Source organism: Nyctereutes procyonoides, unplaced genomic scaffold (genome assembly GCF_905146905.1).
Source record: "Nyctereutes procyonoides isolate TBG_1078 unplaced genomic scaffold, NYPRO_anot_genome, whole genome shotgun sequence".
NCBI classification, from domain to species: domain Eukaryota; kingdom Metazoa; phylum Chordata; class Mammalia; order Carnivora; family Canidae; genus Nyctereutes; species Nyctereutes procyonoides.
Genome location: NW_026575051.1, coordinates 44,100,899 through 44,116,177, shown reverse-complemented (window position 1 = coordinate 44,116,177; position 15,279 = coordinate 44,100,899). Strand labels below are relative to the sequence as shown.

General features: G+C 36.7%; 1 protein-coding gene across 8 annotated transcripts in view; it reads left to right on the top strand.

Annotated features, from left to right (window-relative positions):
• The window catches only part of SNAP91 (synaptosome associated protein 91), a 140,981-nt gene that overhangs the window by 41,407 nt on the left and 84,295 nt on the right, over positions 1-15,279 (top strand). For all 8 annotated transcript variants that reach the window (XM_055330843.1, XM_055330850.1, XM_055330849.1 and 5 more), the window contains exons 3-7: positions 6,625-6,767; positions 7,396-7,471; positions 8,705-8,807; positions 10,459-10,552; positions 12,223-12,334. In XM_055330843.1, the coding sequence (XP_055186818.1) occupies positions 6,625-6,767; positions 7,396-7,471; positions 8,705-8,807; positions 10,459-10,552; positions 12,223-12,334 (528 nt within the window). The remainder of the gene's footprint in view (positions 1-6,624; positions 6,768-7,395; positions 7,472-8,704; positions 8,808-10,458; positions 10,553-12,222; positions 12,335-15,279) is intronic.

Here is a 15,279-nt window from a genome sequence, read left to right as displayed (position 1 = left end):
TTTGTAAGGTTAAATATGTGGATACTCTACAACCTAGCAATTCTCTTTTTAGATACATACTAAGAATAGCAACTCTCAAACTGGTCTCAGGATACCTTTGTACTTTTAAATTATTGAGGAATTCAAAGAACTTTCATTTATGTAAGTTACATCTTTAGATATTTAATGTATTAGAAATTGAAACTAAGGAAATTTTAAAATATTTTTTATTTTAAAATAGTAATAGTAAATCTATTGACATATTAATACAAATAATACTTTTAAGGAAAATAATTGTTTTCCAAAGCAAAAAAAATATGAAAGGAGTGGTATTATATCTTAATACTTATCTTTCATGTCTTGCTCAATAGAAGACAGATGCTCATATCTGTTTCTGTATTCAATCTATTGGGATATTTGTGTTAGTTGAAGTATATAAGGAAAATCCATCCTCACACAGATACACAGTAGGAAAGGGGAGAACTATTTTAATAGCTTTTTCAGAAAATTGTGGATATCCTTTTTAAATACTTTTTAATACACTTTTTAATATCCTTTTTATACACCATAACTCTTTAAGTGATAGTTTCTTAAATTTAAATCACAGTATTGATTCCGAAACTACATCAGTGGATTTTTTATGTACTCTGTTACATTAAGATCCATTAGTATTAGTTTGTCTTTACTTTGAATTAATCAAATGTATTGTTTTATAACTTTACATACTAGTCATTTAAAAAATACCAGTTCACTGAGATATGTCTTCCAAAATGTTGTATTTCATTATATAATATCAACAAGTGATACTCATTAATGTCACCAACAGTCTTATCAGAAAACTGGAAAATTGTGAAGCTTACTGTAGCAGACACAAGTTTGCTAAAATTCCAATTTTTACTTGAAAGATTGAATTTTATCATTGGCAATCAGTACTGTCATTTGTTTTCTTTGATGTGACAGGCTCACTTTATTGTTGAGAGCTGAATACCAAGTCAAAACTACCACGGATTGAAGTCTATCAGTCATTCTTTCAAGTAAAAATAGTGGTCTATGTGAGTAGTTAGTTCAGCTTACAATTCGAACACACAATTGCTTTTCCTCGAGACAGCCATTAATCTGTGTTATACATCAGAGGTGTTTCATGCACACTTCCCATTTAGTGACAGAACAAAATCAGCAAACTTTTTCTCTAAAAGAGAGTAAATGTTAGACTTCGTGGACCACTGAATTTAGTTTGAGTTGAGTGTTGTAACTGTTCATTTATGTCACTGTGGCATGAAAGCAGCCTTAGACAATATGCAAACAAATGGGCATGGCTGTGTTCCAATAAAACTTTATTTACAAAACAAAAGGCAAGCCAGATTGCCCAGCAAGTTGTAGTTTGCCAACCCTTGACACAGAATATTAAAAAGATGACTACTTTAAGGTCAAGATTTATTTATTTATTTATTTATTTATTTATTCATTCATTCATTCATTTATTTTTAAAGATTTTATTTAGGGGATCCCTGGGTGGCTCAGTGGTTTAGTGCCTGCCTTCAGTCCAGGGTGTGATCCTAGAATCCCGGGATCGAGTCCCACATTGGGCATGGAGCCTGCTTCTCCCTCTGCCTGTGTCTCTGCCTCTCTCTCTCTCTCTCTGTGTCTCTCACGAATAAATAAATTAAATCTTTATTTGTTAAATCTTTATTCATGAGAGACACAGAGAGAGAGAGAGGCAGAGAGACAGGCAGAGGGAGAAGCAGGCTCCATGCCAGAAGCCTGATGTGGGACTTGATCCCGGGACTCCAGGATCACGCCCTGGACCATTTATTTATTCATGAGAGACACACACAGAGAGAGAGGCAGAGACACAGGCAGAGGGAGAAGCAGGCTCCATGCAGGGAGCCCGATGTGAGACTGGATCCCGAGTCTCCAGGATCAGGCCCTGGACCGAAGGCAGGTGCTAAACCGCTGAGCCACTCAGGGATCCCAAGGTCAAGATTTAATACAATTTATAACTTCTTCTTCACCAAGAGCATACCTGTCAGTAGCATTGTATCTGATCATTCTTCCATCTCCACTCCAGCACCCGTCTTTACCTCTCCTTGTTGTATGACCCTCTTCTTTGAGGCTAACTCTGACATCTGAGCCTTGAATTCTAGAGCTCATTCTGCCTCTAGACTTTCCCATAAGTGATCTCTACTCTCCTTTTACCCTCACTTCTTTTTGGCTTTTCCTGCTTAGTCTTAAACATGCTTAAATGTCTCCCTTCGTTAAACCATAAAAACAAAAACAAAAACCCTTTCTTTGAAACTCTCCCCTTTATATCTAGTCTATACTTGAGCTTTATTTCCTTCCCACAGGAGCAGTCCCATAGTTGTACATATTCTGTTCCTGGAGTTCAGCTTGTGAGGACCCTGTAGTATTTGACATTGGTGATTCCCTAATTGCCTCTTGAATTTTTCAAAGCTTGCTTCTTAATTGACTTTCACTATTTCACTTTCCTGGGCTTCTGTTTACCATCTGACTGTTATTTCACTCATCTTCTATTCATCTCTTAAATGTTGGTCTTTCTTAGCTTTGATCCTTGCTTCTTTACTTATTTATTTCTATTGTTTCTTTGTAGGATCTTCGGTTACCTCTTCTACTAACATGACTTCAGCTCCCATTTCATTGCTGATGACTCCCAAATTTGTATCTAGGCTAAATGTTTGTCCTGAACTTTAGAACATGCTTCTAGTCCCCTATCAGACATCTCAACGTAGATCTCCAGCAGCTATTTCAAATGTTTGTGTTCAAAATAGTTTGTCTCCTTTGAAACCAACTTCGCTCCCTTTTCAGTAAAAACAAAAAGCATTTACTGAACCCCAAACCAGAAATCTGAAATTATTCGTGATTCATTTTCCCTTCCCCTCTAATACCATTTGCACACCTGGAAATCCCATCAGTTGAGCCTCCTGAACTGAGTATCTTTCTGCTCCATTCATTATGTCCCTCTATTTCCACTCCTATTCATTAGCCAGGTTCACCTCATCTAACTCTCACTGGGCTAACTTATTCTTTTTCCTGTCTTCTAGTATATTTTTCCAGGCAAAGGTAATTATTCGTTATTCTATGCCTCTGCTTACCTTGCAGATGGAATTTAGTAGTCGCTGAATGATGTGGTTGACTAGAAAAGTGGAAGTCTTCTACTTCTCTGCTAAAATACTTCCAAGGGTTCCTGTTGGTCCATAGGGTGCAGTCCAAACTCTTCAAGTCATGTGTGAAATCTCTCAGTGGTCATCCCTTAGCTTTTTAGTTATGTTCCTCCCACCCCCTGCCCACACATTCCAGGCCCCAGACCACCACAATTCTCCAAGAACACACCATGTCTTAGGGCTCTCCTTTTTTGCACACTTGGTAAAAATGTCCTTCTCACTCCTCTCCTATAGCGTAGCTGTGACATTAGGTTCCTCTCCCATGGAGCCTTTCCTACTACTCTGCTCTGTTTTCATAATGTAGTATATGTATAACAGTATTTACAAACATTTATTTTAGGTGCCTACTATGCTCAAACACTTTACAATCCTTATAATAGTCCTAAAAGGTAGTGATTATTACTTCCCATTTTAAAGATAAGGGCCTAAGTCAAAGAGACATTTAATTTGCCAAGTTGTACATCTAGACAGGGATAAGCTAGTCCCTGGACCTGAACTCTCTTTACTCTCTCTTGTTGCCTCTCTTTACTCATTTTTTATAGGGCTTTCTCTATTATCTGAACAGGTATTTGTCTTCTCTGACCAGCAATATGTTTCTGTATCCTGAGAGCCCAGTTCAATAAATGAGTAGAAGAGTTTGTGATAGAAACAGAATTTCAAGTGTAAAGTAGTCCCATAATGTAGCCTTAGAAAACAATGTTACTGCTTAGTGATTTTTCCTTTTCAAAGAACTTTTTGCTATATTTTGGTTAAAGTATGGGAAGTTTCGTACATTTTCTCAACAGTTGTTTATTGTCACAGTGCTCTGCAAAGCTCTACACAGAAAACAGACATTGATGTGATTCTTTCCATTCTCAAGGAGATTTGGTATGGTGGGAAGTTTTGATGGATACACATCTAACCTGAATAGGCACCAGGAACAAAATGCCTCAGGTTTCAAAGCAGCAGGAAGCCACGTGGGTCTGCATTTTAAAAAGGACCAGGAAAGATTTCCGGAAGGATGAGTAGAATTCTAATAAAGGAAAAATATTGAGAGAAGGATGTTAAAATGAATAGTGATGATGAGTGGAATTTAAAATAAAGTAAAAAGTAATCCTAATCTGGTCCATTTATAATTCAGAACAGTTATTGATACCCTTTAGTCTAGAATTCATTTCAGAGATGCAGTATCAACTTTTTTAAACCTTATTTTTTTTTGTAAAATAGAGAAACGTATAAAGCAAATGTATAGTTTAATGATTACTCTGAGTGTAGATTTTGAGTAAGGAAAAAGATAAGTCTGTCTCTCTGCATTTGTTGCATGGGATTCTCTTGTAACTGAGTATCATATGCTGTTCTCTGCAAGGTAGCTGTGGCCTGTAAGAGAAGTCTTGTTGTATTGTTCCAAGGAGGTCATACTGTGCTGTAGGAAGTACCAGTTGACCCTTGAGCAAACCCCGGGGGTTAAGGTCATTGATCACCAGCACAGTCAAAAGTCTGAGCATAACTTTTGACTTCTCCAAAATCCTACTGTTGACCAAAAGCTTTACTGGTAACATAATCAATTAATACATATTTTTTTATGTTACATGTGTTATATACTATATTCCTTACAATAAAGTGAGAAAAAAGTTATTAAGAAAATCATAAGGCTATTGTGGACATTGCTGCTATAAACATTGGGGTGCAGGTGTCCCGGCGTTTCATTGCATCTGTATCTTTGGGGTAAATCCCCAACAGTGCAATTGCTGGGTCATAGGGCAGGTCTATTTTTAACTCTTTGAGGAACCTCCACACAGTTTTCCAGAGTGGCTGCACCAGTTCACATTCCCACCAACAGTGTAAGAGGGTTCCCTTTTCTCCTCATCCTCTCCAACATTTATGGTTTCCTGCCTTGTTAATTTTCCCCATTCTCACTGGTGTGAGGTGGTATCTCATTGTGGTTTTGTTTTGTATTTCCCTGATGGCAAGTGATGCAGAGCATTTTCTCATGTGCATGTTGGCCATGTCTTTGTCTTCCTCTGTGAGATTTCTGTTCATGTCTTTTGCCCATTTCATGATTGGATTGTTTGTTTCTTTGCTGTTGAGTTTAATAAGTTCTTTATAGATCTTGGAAACTAGCTCTTTATCTGATACGTCATTTGCAAATATCTTCTCCCATTCTGCAGGTTGTCTTTTAGTTTTGTTGACTGTATCCTTTGCTGTGCAAAAGCTTCTTATATTGATGAAGTCCCAATAGTTCATTTTTGCTTTTGTTTCTCTTGCCTTCATGGATGTATCTTATGAGAAGTTGCTGTGGCCAAGTTCAAAAAGGGTGTTGCCTGTGTTCTCCTCTAGGATTTTGATGGACTCTTGTCTCACATTTAGGTCTTTCATCCATTTTGAGTTTATCTTTGTGTATGGTGCAAGAGAGTGGTCTAGTTTCATTCTTCTGCAGGTGGATGTCCAATTTTCCCAGCACCATCTATTGAAGAGACTTTTTTCCAGTGGATAGTCTTTCCTTCTTTGTCGAATATTAGTTCACCACAAAGTTGACAGAATAGAGAATCAAGAAGTGGACCCTCAACTTTATGGTCAACTAATATTAGACAAAGAAGGAAAGACTATCCACTGGGAAAAAGACAGTCTCTTCAATAGATGGTGCTGGGAAAATTGGACATCCACCTGCAGAAAAGATCTAAATGTGAGACAAGAGTCCATCAAAATCCTAGAGGAGAACACAGGCAACACCCTTTTTGAACTTGGCCTCAGATAACTTTTTGACAGCACTCACCAGTTATTCTGAATGCTGGCAGCCCACCCTGGCCACTATATAAACAAAACTTTTCCTCTGAGGTATAGCTGGAATTGTACATATTTGATATGTAAATGTGGACAGTGAATACATTATAAAGGTTTACTTTTATAGACTGATGTCACATAATAGTAATTTAATGCATTCATGGTATTCTTCGGAAGCTTAGGTAAGTGTAATAGAATTTTTTTAATTATTTGCTCTCATTCTGCCACTTGGGTGGCAAGTATATTTATTAGCACCCATCAAAATTAAAATCCAAGTGAACTATGTGTTTAGCTGTTTAATGTTTAAAAAAATACACTTATGTTACTGCCTTCAAATGGTGTATAGAATAAGTGTCCACATGTTTGAGGAATTGTATGAGAAAAGAGAATTAACATGAGGCTTAGCTTTCCTGGAATTTGCAATTTTAAAGAATGACATTAGTACGAGAAAACATAAAATTCAGAAGACACAGAAGAGAATTCAATGGAAAAAAATAAACTCAAGAAAAAATAAATGCATTGGGTAAATCATGTATATGCGTGCATGTGTAAAAATATTACCGCTTATTTTTTTTTAATTTGGTAGGTATTGTCAAAGCAATTTGGGGACTCCCATTTTAGTAAACAGGTTTAAATGTTTAAAATTTGAAATGAAGTTTCATATGTAATGATTAATATCATTGTTGGATTTCTTGTACTTTCATAGATTTGATCCAGGCTACCAATGAGACCAATGTTAATATTCCTCAGATGGCTGACACACTCTTTGAGCGGGCAACAAACAGTAGCTGGGTGGTTGTATTTAAAGCTTTAGTCACAACACATCATCTCATGGTGCATGGAAATGAGGTAAATGGAATAAACTTTTCCTTTTTTTGGTGAGGGAGGGAGGCATTTATGGAGGGCTCTTTTACTTTTCATTAATTAGGAGAAGAAGAGGAGATATATGGCTCAATATCGTCCAGAGTACAATTTTAATATTCTATTTTGCTATTTTTTTAAATGTTAAGTTAGACATTCTCTGGGAGACATTGAAATATTAAATATTACTAGTACCTAAAAGGCATATCTCATGTAAATGTATTAGTGGGCAAAAATGTTAGGAGAAAGGGACAATAAAATTATTCTTCCCATTAGAAACAGTCTTTTGCACCTTTAAGTGAAAATTGCTTTCACAAAAATGCTTAATCTTGGAAAATATTAATGAAATAAAAATTACCCGTATTACATGGGGTACTTACTGAATCATATTAAATTGCAGTCTTTGTTATATAAAAAATGAAAAATCATAAAACAATTCTAATTCAGCTAGTACTTTTTGGTCTTTTTTCCTTAGAGAAAGTCAGTAGACTAGGAAACTGTATAACTGAGTAAAAAAAAAAATCATAAAGAGAATTTGTAATATAGCTTAGTATCAGCAATTGTTTAAAGGGATGATTTGGAAATACTGGTTTTAATTCTGATTTTTGTTTTTCAGAGATTTATTCAGTACTTGGCTTCTAGAAATACATTGTTCAATCTCAGCAATTTTTTGGACAAAAGTGGATCCCATGGTGAGAATATTTATGTTTTCTAATTTTTTGGATAATGCTTTTGATGCAAGGTTTGGTTTTGTTTTTTTGTTTCTTTTTTTTTTTTTTTGGAAGTGAGGTTAGGTTCTTAATCTATAATTAGTATAGCTGGTAGTTCTGTTGTATTTAAGAAAAAATGTAAAAGTAATTATATAGTTACTTTGTAGAGCATTAAAATATTTAACTGTTAGAGAACTCAGCATATAAATTGCGTTCTAATTTTGCTTTTTGTCTTTTTGAGTATTTACTGTAACAGTTAGTATTCTAGACCCATAGTCATTTGTTTATGAAAGTACAAAAGGGGGGAATCCCTGGGTGGCACAGCGGTTTAGCACCTGCCTTTGGCCTAGGGCGCAATCCTGGAGACCCGGGATCGAATCCCACATCGGGCTCCCTGTGCATGGAGCCTGCTTCTCCCTCTGCCTGTGTCTCTGCCTCTCTCTCTCTCTCTCTCTCTCTCTCTCTCTCTCTCTCTCTGTGACTATCATAAATTAATTAATTAATTAATTAATTTTAAAAAATTAAAAAAAAAAACAAAAGGTAATGAAATGAAAAATACTTTCCCAATTAAAAAAAATCCAATATTAAAGAAACATTCTTTGTAAATTAGTAGAATTTAAAACAGTCATATGTTCATTTATCATCCGTATTGGTTGCAAGTACACCAAGCAAGTGGATAGTTCTCAGATAGCTACATGTATTAAGCCTAAAACAGCCTGTTATTTGAAATAGTGAACAAAAATGCAAAGAAAAATCAGAAAAGAGATTCTGTACAAGGATTGTAGCATAACGAAATTGAAGTGTCTTGGAATGTCTCATGCCTAAAGTTTTTCTTGCAGTAGGATTTTTTTTTCAGTAGGATTTTAAATTATTTTTTTTAATTTTTATTTATTTATGATAGCCACAGAGAGAGAGAGAGAGAGAGAGAGAGAGGCAGATACACAGGCATTGGGAGAAGCAGGCTCCATGCACCAGGAGCCCGACGTGGGATTCGATCCCGGGTCTCCAGGATCGCGCCCTGGGCCAAAGGCAGGCGCTAAATCGCTGCGCCACCCAGGGATCCCCTTCAGTAGGATTTTAAATGAGACCTTTCTGGTACATTTATTGACCTCATCCTAGCATTATTTACAATTGGGGAGTTTAAAAAAAATGGTACTAAGCAAAGCACAATTGAAGGTATTTTATTGATTAGTTTTATTTCTTCTGCCCTTCCAGGTTATGATATGTCTACCTTCATAAGGCGCTATAGTAGATATTTGAATGAAAAGGCTTTCTCTTACAGACAGATGGCATTTGATTTTGCCAGAGTGAAGAAAGGGTATGTTTTTTTCCTTCTCATATTTATTTGAGCAGAGTAAGTCTTTGAGACATACTTTACTTATCTTAACTAAGCTTAAATACCAAAAATCTTGGTCATGAAGGCCCAATTTACAATCACCTGAAAAAAGAGACCCAATAGTATTTTTGAAGTTAGGCTGGATATGCATTACTTTATATTTTCATGCAGAAAATCTGATTAGCTGCTCAGAGTTGATGTGGTATAACATTTTATTTGTTAAAATCAATTCATAATTGTTAACACATATATTCCTTTAAATAATTTTAAAGAGAGAGAATTTAAAGTTCTTTCAAAGTTTAAAGAACAGTGGCTTCAGTTCACAATAGTTATTTCTTTGTGTTTTGATTGAGGTAAAACTCAACTGTGTATATGGTAGAGATCTGTTCTTGAGAAGTAATAATGCCCTAGCACTACACACACTCACACTCACAGAGACACCATAATTGAACTGATTATTAATACTAACCATGGATTAAGAAAACCCCATTGAAACAGAAACATAGTTATCATTTATTTCCTTCTAAATAGATACTGAATTTAATCAGAAGTGTCCAGCCATAAATCTTATAATTGTTCCTGACTTGAAATAATGGCAAGGTATTGCAGAATGTTTAATATTTTACTCTCAAGAATTCACACAAAAAGACAACGCTATTTTTCTAAGACTGACCCAACCTTAGCTTTGAACTACTTTTTTATCATGGTGCTGAACAATATAAACTTGCCTGTTCAAAATAAATTAGTTTCTTGTGGGTGAACATTTTATAAAATTAAGGTTTTTACTTCATCCCTTTCACATTATAGATGATTCTGGTTTACATGTCTTCCTCTGACCCTGGGTAACCAATGTTGACATGCCCAGCTGCATTGCGGCCTTTCTGCAGTGGGTCCATAGCCTTTGTAGGAACCTCTACACTCTTTTATGGGTACATAAGGATACTTTGGGATGCTTTCCCCACCCTTGAAATGGGAGAGACCCTGAAAGTTGGCATTTTTTAGCCTGTTGACATGAGCTGGGTATTTTCCTCAACTATTTCAATAATGCCACACTGGACCATCCCTGGATGCAAGGGCTCCATAAGAGGCCTGTAGGTGGGCACTCGCTTCAGTGATGCGAGTGATGCATCCCTGTGTGATGCACCCTGTGTGATGCATCCTCAGGCATGGACCTCCAGTTGTGCCCTCCGCAGCTAGTTAAACTCTACCTCCTTTTGTCCAAATTGTGCATATCGTCTTGTATTTTTCTTCCCTTGATAGTTATTAGCATACACCACTCTGCACTTTTAAGACATGTGCTCTCTTTCTCAAAAACAGACAAACAAGCTGGCATTCACAAAACTTACACCTCCATTATAGATATGGAAAAATCCATCCAGTAATTCAACTGATCTCTTTTTATTCAGACCACACTGCTTTCTTCCTGAGGTCAGTGCAGAAAGAAAGAAAGCACTGCCCATGTGATTGAGGAACAAGTAATGTAGAGGGGAATCAACTACAGCCTTTTAATAGCTCAATCATCCCACGAGATTAACAGGAAAATGGAAGGGGGACAGCTTGGAAGAATGCATGTGGTCTTGAATTTCCATATACAAGGAAGTTGCATCTATTTCTTTTTTTAAAACAATTGTAGGGCGGACGGTGTAATGAGGACAATGGCTCCTGAAAAGCTCCTGAAGAGTATGCCAATACTGCAGGGACAAATTGATGCACTGCTTGAATTTGATGTATGTATCATACTAGAAAATGTGTCCTACATGATTAGTACTGTCTTCTGTTTGAAGGTGGGCTACATATAAAGCTGGGAATCTACTCAGGAAGCAGATTGAGGTCTCCCTCATTTGGATGACCTACTCGAACACTTCATGTCAGCTTTTAGCATGGTAAAGATGACTGGTTATCCAGGTTGCCTGAGTGGTTTCCCAGGCATTTACTTAGGTCATGGAAAGATATGAATGGGACATTCTTGGAACCTCGTGTTCAGAGCAGGATGATGTTCTCCTTTGGTGTTTGACAGGGTGAAATAGCTGCAAGATGTATCTTTAGCCTAAATAAATAGTTAAATACCTTATCCTGCTATTAGAAGCCATTTTATATAGACTGCTTAAATGACACCATCCACTGAAGAGCATTATTTTTGTTTGGTCATGGTCCTTCCTCCTGGCAATACCAATATGACATGTTTCTTAAAACCATACCCTTGGGATCCCTGGGTGGCGCAGCGGTTTGGCGCTTGCCTTTGGCCCAGGGCGCGATCCTGGAGACCCGGGATCGAATCCCACGTCAGGCTCCCGGTGCATGGAGCCTGCTTCTCCCTCTGCCTGTGTCTCTGCCTCTCTCTCTCTCTCTGTGACTATCATAAATAAATAAAAAATTTAAAAAAAAATAAAAAAAAACCATACCCTTATCTTGAGTGTGGTGATAAATACATTAGGCTACCCATGTGGTAAAATTATATTTAACCCTCCTACACACATATACACAGACACACAGACACACACACAAGAGTACAAATTAAACTGGGAAAACCTGAACAAGACTGGTGGTTTGTAGCAATTTCAATATCCTGGTTGTGATATTGTACAGTAGTTTTGTAAGATGTTACCATTGGGAGAAACTGGTTAAATGGTACTTAGAATCTCTGTATTTCTTACAAGTGCATGTGGATTTACAGTTATTTCAAAATGAAAAGTTCAAATAAACATATCTGATTCATGAAAATAAAATATTCTGACATGTAAGAAGATTCTTAACTCACAATGTTAGCTTTCCTCTGTTTTGGTGGTTGCCTGGAACAAAGATTTCCATCTATTAGTGACTTAAAATTTCTGTTAAGATCATACAGTTTAATCTATAACTGAGTCCTAGTTACAACATCCATCTCTTTTTGAAATTTCAGTAAAAGCAGCAAAGCATCTTGTTTTTTGATGGATTTTACAGTAAGGGCTTAATAGATATTTATGCAATTGCTTTTCTTAACTTTTTTTCCTCTTTATTCATTTATTTTTCTTTGCTTTTCTTGCCCTTAAAAATAGTTCTGTCTTAAGGGAGAAAAGTCCTAGAGGGAAAAAGAACAGAGCTTGTATATATATATATCATGATAAAAGTAACAAAGACTAGATGTTCAGAAGTTAGATTTGATTGACCTATGGATCATTGATCAAATAGAATGTATATATATCTTAAAATTGATAGAAGTAACTTCCTTGACTGAAATTGAAGTAAAAAAAATTGCAGTCCATCTTTTGACATTGGTAGAGTTACTACTAAAAGAGTTATACATTTGTAGACTATAGATTAATTTCTCAGTAATCATTTTAGACATTTTCACGTGCTCTGAGAAAAATTATCATTTGATGACATGTAATTAACATATTAAATTTTTATCTTTTTCTAGGTGCATCCAAATGAGCTAACAAATGGTGTCATAAATGCTGCATTTATGCTTCTTTTCAAAGATCTTATCAAACTTTTTGCTTGCTACAATGATGGCGTTATTAACTTACTTGGTAGGTAGAACTTCAAAATGGTATCTTTGTATAAAGACTGGATCAGAATGCAAAAATTTGGATGCCATAGACTTAATAGATAAAAATCTAAATATATGATTCATTCTAGTCACATTTCTCTGTTTTTATGTCAAAGATTAAGTGCAAGAAACAGAAAGCACTGTAGAAATTACAAGCAGAAGGGATTTCATACAAGGATTTTGGTGCTTAGAAAGTACCGGAATGACTGAAGGTTCTAGGCTTTGCCTTTTATAATAAGTCCCAATAACCCCTGGTCATTGTGGTAATGGCTACCTCTGATGCCACCCCTAGAAACATATAGGAATAAGAAGCCACTGCCACCTCATTAAGTATTATAGAAGAGCCACTCCAGCTCCTAGGTTTCTGGACCCATATACTCTAGCTGTGGTGAACAATGTACCATAGACTGGCCAGTAGTGCAGAATCTCTAACTCTTAAGGTATCTTCTTAGAGTAGGTTTAAAATAGCGTGTTCTGTAGAGCCATTCCATCATTATGTAAGATCAGCTATTTCTGGACTAAAGGGATTCGTGCTAAGACTGACAAATCCTGTGGGGTACGTCTGTTGTCTCACTTCTTGTGTAGCAGAATAGTATTGTGTGAGATACCATAATGGGGAGTAATTCCCCAGATGGTGGTACTGGCAAAGCAATATGGGCAGAGGTGATAAATCCATATCCAAGATAAACTATCTATTTTAGAATAGAGAGATCACTGCTCTTTTCCTTGGTAAAAGGAATTAATCTTTAACTTGTTACTTGGCAGATGACTCTACACTCCCTGGGTTATGATGCCAGGGTAGAAGCTCAGAGTTGATCTCAGGTATTGACAGACTGAAGACTTAGCAATGATGCAGATATATCAGACTATGTTGTTGGACCTATTCATAACCTCCACTTATAATAGGCAATATGTTCATCAGCATACAGAGTCCTTTTATCCCTTGATCATTGAGAATCTTTTTGTGGTAATTACCATTTAATCTATATTTGCATAAAATGAAAATACCTTCATGCTCTTTATCCATTCTAAGAGGTCCATCCACTACCTTTTCTCTAGACCTTGTCACCAATCTTCCAATTTTATTTTTTCCAAGTTTTTGGTCATCTAGGCCAGCAGTTAGTAACTGCTCATCTTTTGGTGTAGTTCCATTTGTCTTACCATTTTTTTTTAAAGATTTATTTCATTTACTTATTTTAGAGAGCAAATGAGCATGCATGGAGAAAGGGGCAAAGGGAGAGGGAGAGAAAGAATCTCAAGCAGACTATGGACTGGGCCCAGAGTCCAATGCAGGGCTTGATCCCACAACCCTGAGATCATGACTTGAGCTGAAATCAACAGTTGGATGCTTAACCAACTGAGCCATCCAGGCGCCCCAACTCATCATCTTAACTTTGACATAAAGTGAAAATCAGATAGATACACTGCTTGAAGTTTGGATTACAGTAAGATTTCTTTCTGCTCTCAAGGAGGGGATATAATGACTTAGCAAACCAATTTTAACTAGTGCTAGCATGAAAAACCATCTCTAAGCCAACCTTGAATTCTTTTTCTCCTCAGTCCGCTGGTCATGGGGAATTCCCCAAAGGCCATAGGTATGATTGGAGGGAAAAACACAGCCCAGAAGAGTAGGTGCAGTGGGAATATGAGCCATCTGTTTGTACAACCCACATGGGTATTCAGGATTCACTTGAGGCTGACTGCTTCAATACCACTTTCATTTGATGATAGAGTGTTCTTACACTTGTCCAACTTATGGGTATGTATATTAGATAACACTTGACGTCTTATGATCACTTGATATTCTATGGTTAGAATCTCAGTCTCTATAAGCAAGCTAAGAACAGTTTTTCCAAAGGAGATTAGTTACTGTCTGAAGAAGACATGGCTCTGCTCCAAAGCTCCACTGTATTTTCCTGTTGGAGTGTGCCAGATACATTCTACAACATTTGGATCTACTGCAGGCACTTTGAGTACTTTTAAGTCCATAGGAACAAAGGCCCATGTGGTTCCATTTTGGAGCAGCTTCAGAGCCTTCCCCTGATCTGGATCCTACTTAAATCTGACACCATACCTGATACTCTTTATAGAGTAGAAAACACACATGTTGTATATGTTACCTCTAAAACTAAAAAAGCTCAGCAAACTTCGGCCTACATTTTATTTATAGAGGTTATAAGGTGAAGCAATTTGTTCTTCACATGCAGGGGACTTTTGGACCCAAAGAAAATTTGTTAATGTAACAGGTCTCTGAACTTTAATAAATTCTCTCTCCCACTCCATGGCATACATGTGACTTATCAAGGCACCTAGCATAACTGAAATTCTTGACCACTGGGTACAATCAACCTGATGTCATTAATGTGACAACCCGTGGAATTGTGATAGCCAGAGAGGTTGATATCTTTGAAATAAGACAGCAAGCATATACTATCATCCCTGCCAGATGAAAGCAAATTACTTCTGCTGGGCTCTGTTTTTGGGGATAGGGATAAAAAGAGTTTTCTAGTTTGATAGCTGCCTATCAAGTGTCAAGAATGATGCTGATTTTATGCTGGTATGCTGGTAACAGGGACACGTCTGGAAATCTACAAGTAAGGGTCATCACCTGATTAGGTTCACAGTAATTTACTGTATATCTCTACCTACAACCCATTTCACAAACCAGATATGCAAGTTAATCGAGGAAATTGATGGAATTGCTACCCCTAAAAAAAAAAAATTGCTACCCCTATATCTTTCAAGAGTTCAGGAAACTAGTGTGGGGACTCTGCTATTTTCAAAGTATTTCCATTCCAAACATATATTACAGTAACTGGGAAAACTTCAACTACAGATAGATCTGGGGTTGAGCCTGAGAATTTGCATTCCTAATAAGGTCCTGAGTGGTGCTGTTGATACTGGTTTGGGATATTGGTTTGGGAA